This window comes from Lycium ferocissimum, unplaced genomic scaffold (genome assembly GCF_029784015.1).
Source record: "Lycium ferocissimum isolate CSIRO_LF1 unplaced genomic scaffold, AGI_CSIRO_Lferr_CH_V1 ctg1430, whole genome shotgun sequence".
Lineage (NCBI taxonomy): Eukaryota > Viridiplantae > Streptophyta > Magnoliopsida > Solanales > Solanaceae > Lycium > Lycium ferocissimum.
Window position 1 is genome coordinate 77077 of NW_026715375.1, and position 9418 is coordinate 86494.

The following is a 9418-nucleotide window of genomic DNA, read 5'->3' on the forward strand; positions in this document are numbered from 1 at the left end:
TTCGTTTGCTTCCGTTATGAGTACGTTACTTACCTTCTAAAAGATGATGGTTATGCTTAATAGGCTTGTTCCTTTTTTTGGCATATTGGGAAAAACTAAATAAATTAATAGGCTTGTTCTGACTTCAAATAATTATTGCTTGCACATGGGTACGTGCTTCAAAATGCTGCCTACTTGCCTTACTATATAATACTATTAAAAATACCATTACTAAGATCAGTAGACAATCAATTATGTTTTAATTTCATGACTTAATCTCTAAGATAGCTCGGATCATTTATAATTTTAAATCAGTCTTTTATTTTCTTTTAAATAGTTCATCACAATTTGATTATTTGTTATATTAACTTCTATAGCAACCCTTTCTCTCAAGTGAAGTGGTATTTTTTACTCAAAATAAATGATACGAATTATTAAAAGTATTTAATGTTATTTCTATAATAATATTAGTTTACATTTCTTACAATTTAAATTAACAATCTAATGTTAAATTCATCGTGCTTATTTTATGGTATATCCTTATGTAGTACTACTGCAATGCATCAGTTTATAATGTTTTAAACTTTGTAACTAATTAAATGAACTATTCATTTTATATACTAACATTTGATTGGAAATGAGTTAAATACGTTAGTTTGATGTATTCTATTAATGATAGTAAAATTAGAATTTATAGTTTAAATAATTAATTAAATAATTTCGAACTTCTAATGCTCTACCTCCCAATGTATAGGTAAGGTCTGGGATCTCCCAATATTACAATGTGTTATGTTGTTGTTGATGATTTTGAACTTTTATTTGTGAAAATTGTAAAAATAATATTGTTAACGAAAAACTGTTGAGGACTTTTAAAAGCTTCAACATAAAGAGAGTAATGTCATAAGATAAGTTAAAATCAAGTGACTGAAAGAGCAATAAATTGGTGATAAACAATGAAGTTAAAAGATTCTTTAAGTGCACCAGCAAAATAAAGTACCAAGTTCTATTTTATCCGTTAACTACCCGTGACGTCAATGATTTCCTCCTTTTCTGTCTTTTTACAAATAAATCCAAAAGTGGCGTCTTTCACCAGCCTTCTTCCTTATAAAACAGTTTCACAACTCACCTATACAATGGGCATCTCCATAAAAGAACCAAACCCCAAAAATAGAAACTGAAAATAGGAATAGAACAGTGGGTGTAGAGCCATGAGTTTTCTTCCTGTCCAAGCAATTGTGAATCTGAGAATGCTATTTGTGTTGATGGGAGTATGTTGTATTCTCATTGGAGTCAACTGTGGATGGGATGAGGAAGTTGGATTACTGAAAAGAGGAGGAGGAGGAAGTCAAAGAGAGTTTGATTACTTCAAGCTGTGTCTTCAATGGCCAGGCACTTATTGCAGGAGAACTCGTCATTGCTGCTCTAACAACGCCTGTTGTAGCCGGTATATCTCCTTTTTACCTCTTTTCCTTTTTTAATTAAGATTAGATTAAAGTATAGTCCAAATGGATATTGAAGATTCACATGGTCAATTAGTTTGTGATGATGCTTAGTTGTTCTCGGTATTGTTAAATTACAAGCATATTGGTCTTCATGGATTTGGCTTAATGGCTAGTGAACCAAATCTAGTACTTCCCCCTTCCCAATTAAGTGTCTTAGTTTGACTGGACACGGAGTTTAAGAAATATAGGTAGTTTTTTCAATCTTGTGATTCTAAATTAAAGATGTGTGTTGTGTACTAAAATATCCTTTGAATTTTGTGGTTTTACCCTTGTCATGTATGGTGTTTGAATTGCCAACTTACCAAATATAGAAACCGACACTCTTTTTTGGGATTGACCAACAAGGAAAGTTAAAAATTTAAATTGGGATGGAGGGAGTACTATTTAAGTGAGAACGGTAAAGGGTGGGTCAATTATCCACAGAGGATTATAACAAGGAATTTTAAATATCTTTGTTTTGCCACAATTTCATTATATAGCATGCGTTTGGAAGTAGGAGCTTACCTGTGATTTTTGTGTATTTTTCCAGCTCGAACTCGCCATCTATATTCACAATTCGTAAGTCCTACTCCGTGTGTGTAATTAATTTTTCATGTGGTGAGAAGTGAATGATAGAATTGAATAAGGTTTGTTGTGCTATAGATGGACTTTGGGCAGAGTACAACGATGGAACTTGGCCTTCCTGCTGTTCTAATCGCCCATTTGATCAGAAAGAGGTATGCTTGCTTATTATGCTTTTTTTTGCTCTTTTTCTATGAGCGAGCAGCTTTGGATGTGAGAATTGACTGATATTGAACAGTTTGTAACTGGAACGTCAATGTCTTCTGATGACACAAATAAACCACAGGGAGCTCACAGAAATTGTCTTTTCTTTTTGTTGAGGTAATGGTGGTGTTAGGTAGAAATCACCTAGCTTTTTCCGCTTCTGTTGGGATTCAAACCTTAGTCTCCCGCGGTCCTCGTTCTAGCCTTATCACTAGGCCACACCCTTAGGTGTATCTTTTTGGCAAAGTTCAAACATTCAAGAACTTAGGATTTCCCAGATTTTCACCTTCATATTGAGCAATTCTTTTTGTGTGAACACGTATGCTTTGGAGTTTGGTCTACTTGATATGATCTTAACTTTTAATCAGAAGTTGCGTTATAAGACTTTATGTATACTTATGAATTTAATTTTTCAGATCTGAATTCTATGAAATATTTTGACCAATCAAAAAAACTCTGTGAACTAATTTGCACATATAGATTTGTAACGTACCCTATGCTGTGAGATTATGTGACGGTACCAAAGTATTTATGCAAATACAGGTAGAGCGCTAAGCCATCAACCAGCTTTGCTGTGAAGTAGCTTCAATTGATTTTATTTTACTTTAGCAGCTGCAAGCTTCTGTGAACTTTATTGGTTAGCTAGGATATTTTCAAATTCTGCAATGAGGTCATTGAGAAGCTTTGATTTCTTTAATTTTAGCGGTGCTTCCCTTTTTTCTATTTCATAGATATGCCTACTCCTCATTACTGAGGTCAAATTTATTTGTTTATGAGCCAACTTCTATTTGTTATTTCAGATTTCAACATTGCTCGAGCCCTTGAATAAGTATTGGCCTTCCTTAAGCTGTGGTTCCCCCAGATCTTGCAGCCACAGAAGAGGACCATTCTGGGGTCATGAGGTGGTTTCACTGTTATCTTTACTCATTGATTGTTTGAATTTGATACAATTTAAGGAACTGACAGATTCTCCTTGCATTCCTCTATGCTGACTCTGGAGATACTCAATTACAGTGGGGTAATTACCTAGCCTTATTCTATTTTAAATTGCATTAATCTTGCAAGATGGAAAAAGGTTAAAAGCTTGCTATTTTTAGAATTTAATTGGAAGCAAGGTTTTATATTTACAGCAAGGAGCCAAGGATGTCAAAACCTAGAAAGTGCTTGATTGTTGACATCTCTTAACAAATTAAGCGTAGCTTGCTTCTCCTTGGATACTGATAAGTGATTGGACATGTATTTCCTCGTGTTTTGTACTTGAGCCGAGGGTCGTCCGGAAACAGCCTCTCTACCTCACGAGGTAGGGGTAACGTCTGCGTAGACGCTACCCTCCCCAGACCCACTTTGTGGGATTACACTGGGTATGCTGTTGTTGTTAAAACTGAGGTAGTCTGCTTTTGACATGGAATCAATGGGATGTCTCTGTGTATGCACTTAATGTGCACACCAAGAGTATGCTGTAATCTCCCTTTGGTATTACAATAGTGTGCCAACAAACGGCTAAAAGACAAAAAAAATGAGTTATTAGCTACCAAGGTTACGTATAATTTTTGTTATCAAAATTTCTACATATAGTTTCAATTGTGATATTTGTAATCAGCCAATTTTAGGAAGTACGAAGAGGACACCATACAAAGTTATGCTATTCCTTCCCTTGGATGTATCTCAATATTAGTGGCCAATGTGTTTTTTTGAGAGTTTACATCAGCGGTGGATTCTGAGAGGTCATAATGCGACCAGACCTAGGGAGATTCACAAAACTAGATAAGGGATGGGCTTTACTTTGCCTACTTTTTAACCAATCAAAAAAAGATTGTGGATGGCCTTGAATAACTCATATTCTGCATTTGGTTAATTGGACTGGGTATCAGTGGTAGCGGTTGAGGAGTGTCGAGGGGGAGTTTGGGGTTATTCAGGAGCATTAATCCCTCTACATTACAATGAGGATCCCCCCCGCCCCTTATTCCCCAATGGTTGTCATATTGCTTTGCAATACAATATGTAAAAGAAATCATGTCCTTTCTTCAACCAACACTTCATAGTATTATGATGGGATAGAATATATTCTGGTTACCAACAAAACATCTGGTTTCCAATAGGGAGGTATATGGAGATTAACACAGGGCCTTATCGCTCTACTAAATCCAATCTAATTATAGTATAGTAGGTCTGGTACACTTGTTTGTGCTTTGTCCCTATGATATATATATATATATATATATATATATATATATATATATATATCATATCGTAGGGACAAAAGTCAGCTTCTTTAATTTATCATTTGTGACTGAATTTTCATGCTTATTGATTGCAGAAAAACACGGGACATGTGCTTATCCAGTTGTCCATGACGAATATGAGTTCTTTTTGACGACGTTGAATGTTTACTTCAAATATAACGTCACAGTAAGTGATTTTTCATGCTAGGTATTCTAGTTCTGATATTATATCCTTGGAAGACCTAAGTATTTTTTATCATAGCAATTTCATGTCCTTTTCCTTTTTTTTTTTTTTTTTTTTTGCTTGTACATTTTTTTATACTTGTTTGGATATTTTCATTCTATGAAATTGTTTGATGATTTCAAATACAGAAGAGGTAGTTGCATCTTGAATAATTATATCTCAAAACTTACTCATGGATGTTTATTTGTACCTAGTTCTCATCGATGCAAAAAATACCAAGTGGGAAAATCTTTGTGACTCGGTAATTAACAGAGGAATGGGAGGGAGGTGGGGGACCTAACCTGGACATGCATTGTCTAACATATGTGCTGTAATTTATCAATTAATCAACTGTCTCAAAACATTCTTGATATTAATGTTTATGCACTAGAAACTGTTTATATATACATATCAATGAATTCATGTGAAAATGGTATTCTTGTTGATACAGTTTCATTTTGTTTTCAGTTGAATATTAACAAGTTTTTCTTCAATGTCAATAAACTAACCATATAGTGATTATGCCTGATAATTGCATATGAACATGCTGTGGCTCATTGATTGGTCTCTACAATTTCCTTCTGTATGCTGTTGAATACTTACAAGTTTTTCTTCACTATTAGTCAACTGACGAAACAGTGATTATGTGTGGCACTTGACTAACATTAACACACTCAAACACCATGCCAGGAAGTTCTGTTTAACGCTGGGTATGTACCATCAAATTCTGAAAAGTATCCATTAGGAGGCATCATTACAGCCATTGAAAATGCTTTTCATACAACCCCAGAGTTGATATGCTCTGGCGATGCCCTGGAGGAACTTCGGTTTTGTTTCTATAAGAACTTCGAGGTTGGTCATCTCTCTGATGCTCTGACAAACACTGCAATAGATGCTTTATGATCTCACGTTTATTGTTATGTAACGATGATGTTGATAGCATCTAGGATGGCAAAATGATTAAAATTTATGGTTATCTGCCCGACCCAAACCCATTACAAATGGGTTGGGTATCCGATCAGTTCAAATTGGGTTAAATATGGATAACCTACGGGTATCCTCCGACTGCGCTCCTGTTGAAGTATGTAAGGATGTAGGAACCCCTAAAAAGTACGCTTCTTAAAAAGAGAAAAAGAAGAAGAAATGCTTGTAATCTGGGAGTATCAATTTCTTTTACACCGATATTTCCCTTTTTCTTGATTGATAAAACTAAGATTTAGTTTGCTACATTTTTTATACTTTGAATAAATTTCTTTATTCCATTCTTCTAGTCAAATCTGGTTAAAAGAAGTGCTAACATATGAGATTTTGATTTACTTGAAGACATGTTTTTTCATAGGTACTGAGAACAATTATTCTCCATGGGGAATCTCAATGGAAAGTACCTAAAATTAAATAGAAACAAAAGCTACGAACCATAATTGATCGGAAGAAAAAAGGAAAAAGAAAGATAAGAAGGTAGATTGAAGAAAAGAAGCTCACATCTTAGTTAAAAAGCGATGCATAATATGGATATCCATATTATCCGTTGGTTAACCCATTTTTTACTCGTATCAAATATGGGCGGGTCGGATATTTTATCCATTTTCACCTAACCCATTTTCGACCGGCCCATATCCGACCCGCCCATTCTCCACCCCTAATAGCATCAAATGAAAAATATCAGACATTGTGTTTCCTCTGAAGAAATTTTTGTCAGTGCCTGATCAAAAGAAATCTTTGTCAGCATCAGCGAAGTACCTTTCATTCTGCAAACTTCGTTGCTATCCTGGACAGCCTCAGCAGTAGATACCACATGACCATTAATGCAGAGAGATTCATGACTTGATCGTTAAGGACATATGTCTTGTTCATATGTCAAGGGTTACAAAGGTTTGCGCCTTGCCGGAAGGCCAACTGATAAGACAATGACCTTCATTCTTTTTTATTATCCAGTACACCCTTGGTCATCCCTTCATCCAATATCCTAGATGTTAAGAACCGGGGGATTAGAAAGAATACGGGCTTTGTTTCGATATTCTGATTTCATTCATCATACAAGTTACTGGAGAAAAATTAAGTTAATGTTTATTTTGAACCTCTATTATTAGCAGACTGTCATTCCCCTAATCTTCTCCGCTACAATTAGATGTGAATAATAAACGTGTGCTTCAATACCATCCTTTTTACAGCCTCGTGCCTGTGCACATGATACAAGCTTAAGAGGGTCTTGTCCTCAGTACGTCAGCTTGCCAGCCCATGGATCATGGGGTAAGTTCTCTTTCTTTTCTTTTTATTTTTCTTTTGGCTCCTATTTTCTTCTGTTTAGCTTAGTTGATCTGAATTATGGAAAAAGTATTCTCCTACGTACCAAATTTGAAGTTTTGGGAGCTATTGTTACCATTGTTCCAAGTACCATACATAAGAAAAATATGACATGGTAGATGATGTACATACGGAGTAAAGTGCAGCAGAGAATGGAGTAGCTCCCTCCTCTCTGATTGCCCTAGATTGGAATAGGGTCAGTTTGCACACGTAGGCATTGATGGTCCACTTACCTTTCACAAAAAAAGAGTACTTGTAGGCATTGATTTGATGGATGTCACCTTAATTAGCCTATTTGCCAGGTGAAACAGTGGACCTCATTTTCTTTTGATATAAGAGCATGCACAATAGAGTTCTGCACCCAAGGGTGTGGCCTAGTGGTCAATGAAGTAGTTGAGAACCATGAGGTCCCTGGTTCAAATCCCAACAGAGACAAAAACACTAGGACTTCTTCCCATATGTCCTAGCCTTGGTGGACAGAGTTACCGGTGCCTGTTGCTGGTGGGAGGTGGCAGGTATCCTGTGGAATTAGTCGAGGTGTGCGCAAGCTGGCCGTACACCACGGTTAAAAAAGAACACAATAGTGTCTGATGCCTCGTTGCTGTAAATATTTTTATATTTGTTTTGGTTGATTCGCACATGAAATTATTTTTTAAAATGGAATACAGTCAAAATTGTGCTGCATTATTGGTTACACGAAGTGAGAAACAGTTGTAGGCAACTTTTATATACAATGAGCCATGAAATGCCCATACTTGTAAATTTCAATTCCCTCATAAATTATAAGCGCAATATTAGTCTGTCTTCAACTAGCCAGGCCTATAAACATTTATGATGACAGTGTATTAAACAAAGAAAAAAAAAATTGTGAAAGTTGACCCCTTAGTGTACCCAAGAAATCTGGTCAAATTTAGAAAGTATTTGGCTCCTTGCACATCTGCATATGACTTTGGTGGGTATTTGCAAATTCGTTAGAGGAAAACATTATCTGCTTGTGATATCTCAGAGTAATAGGATACACTATCATTAAAGAGTAAATAAACATAACAAATTAATTTCTTGTTTCATCTCCTTTTTCCCCTTTTGGCTCTTGATGGCATAGTTTATTTTCATGTGAATTTGAGCTCTTTAAGAAAATTTTCTCTTGCATTAAAGGGAGATAACAAACATTTTGCTTTGCTCAGCTTAAAGCTTTGGTTTGCCATCTACTTGCTTATAATTTTTGTCCCTACTTGCTCCTCAAGAAAGTAGCTGAACTTTCAAACCCGCAAGGGTGGCTCAGTTGGTTGAGCATGGGGCTTTCATAATGGAGGTCTCAGGTTCGAAACACCCTGCCTATGAAAGTAGGAGATTTTGCCTTCTGGGTCGAGCTCATCGCACATGGCGTGCCTAGTGCGGGTTATCTCTCCTATGTGGTTTGCGGGTTATTGCACAGGAGCGGGATTTGCCCTGTACGCACCCTAAAGGTAGCGGTTGTGGGTTCCCTTGTCATAAAAAAAAAAAAGTAGTTGAACTTTCGAACTTGCTTTCAGCTAAAGAATATTTCACGATAGTGGAATTAGCGTTACTGCATAAGGGTAGTTCTTAGTGTTTCCACCATGAGACCGAGTGACGGAGACCAACAAGGGGTGTCGAAAGTGGTGTGCTGCAACTGTTTGAACTTTGGCATCATACCGTATCAAATGTTTAGATACGTAAGACTGTTTTTCCTGTGGTCTTCTACGTATCCACTATCCATTGTCATAGTGCATTCTCAATAATGTTCTTTGTTCCTTTTTGTTCATTCGCTAGGTAAAGTTGCTAGAGAGATATGTACCTAGCAGAATAGGGGTGCATATTGGTGTTCCTCAATGTGATAAGTTCTGTTTTGACTTTTTGGTTTTACAGGGCTTAGAAGCAATACAACAGCAGCTTCTTAGTCTACAGAAGTCTCTGGTTTCATCAGCTATTCTGGACTAAGTTGCCAAATGACCTTGGCTTTATTGCTTTACTGTGAAGCCTTTTACTATATGAGTTTCAGCTTGGGATTGGTTAATCCTTTCTCACATGCAAATCTACCAGTGCATGGATAATGTTTCATTCTATACTTTTCAGTCTATGATCAGTGTAAACTTTAACCAGATTAATAATGTTCCCTTTCATGCTATTCCAGTTTATCAAAGTTAACTTTTCGACATGGTTTATACATACTGGTGCATGAATATAGAGAACTGCCGTCTTCTTTGTTGCTAATTTCAGTATTTACCAGATATGAAGCAGTAAAGTGTTAGTCCAAGGGTTTCCTTGTAGAATAGTGAGTTGGGGGTGTTTAAAGTACCTTGAAGCTGGTCATTTCATTTTTCTCAGACAAAACAATGGTCATTTCATGTCAATATTTGTTCACTGCCCAAGCATGTAAATCGGGCAGGCTGGAGGTAATGTTT

General features: G+C 36.2%; 1 protein-coding gene across 1 annotated transcript; it reads left to right on the plus strand.

The window, feature by feature from the left end:
* The first annotated feature begins 1078 nt into the window (after positions 1-1078).
* LOC132042248 (ribonuclease 2-like) lies at positions 1079-9169 on the plus strand. Its single transcript, XM_059432850.1, has 9 exons — positions 1079-1423; positions 2011-2039; positions 2124-2197; positions 3047-3148; positions 3261-3264; positions 4564-4655; positions 5382-5543; positions 6863-6941; positions 8883-9169. The coding sequence occupies exons 1-9, from the start codon at positions 1188-1190 to the stop codon at positions 8912-8914; spliced, it is 810 nt and encodes a 269-aa protein (XP_059288833.1). The 5' UTR covers positions 1079-1187; the 3' UTR covers positions 8915-9169.
* Positions 9170-9418: the final 249 nt, after the last annotated feature.

Excerpts from the sequence above, each read along its gene's own strand:
- LOC132042248 (XM_059432850.1), top strand. The coding sequence starts at position 1,188 with ATGAGTTTTCTTCCTGTCCAAGCAATTGTGAATCTGAGAATGCTATTT. Across the intron at positions 4,656-5,381 it reads ACTTCAAATATAACGTCACA|GAAGTTCTGTTTAACGCTGG; the intron begins GTAAGTGATTTT and ends ACACCATGCCAG. Across the intron at positions 5,544-6,862 it reads GTTTCTATAAGAACTTCGAG|CCTCGTGCCTGTGCACATGA; the intron begins GTTGGTCATCTC and ends TCCTTTTTACAG.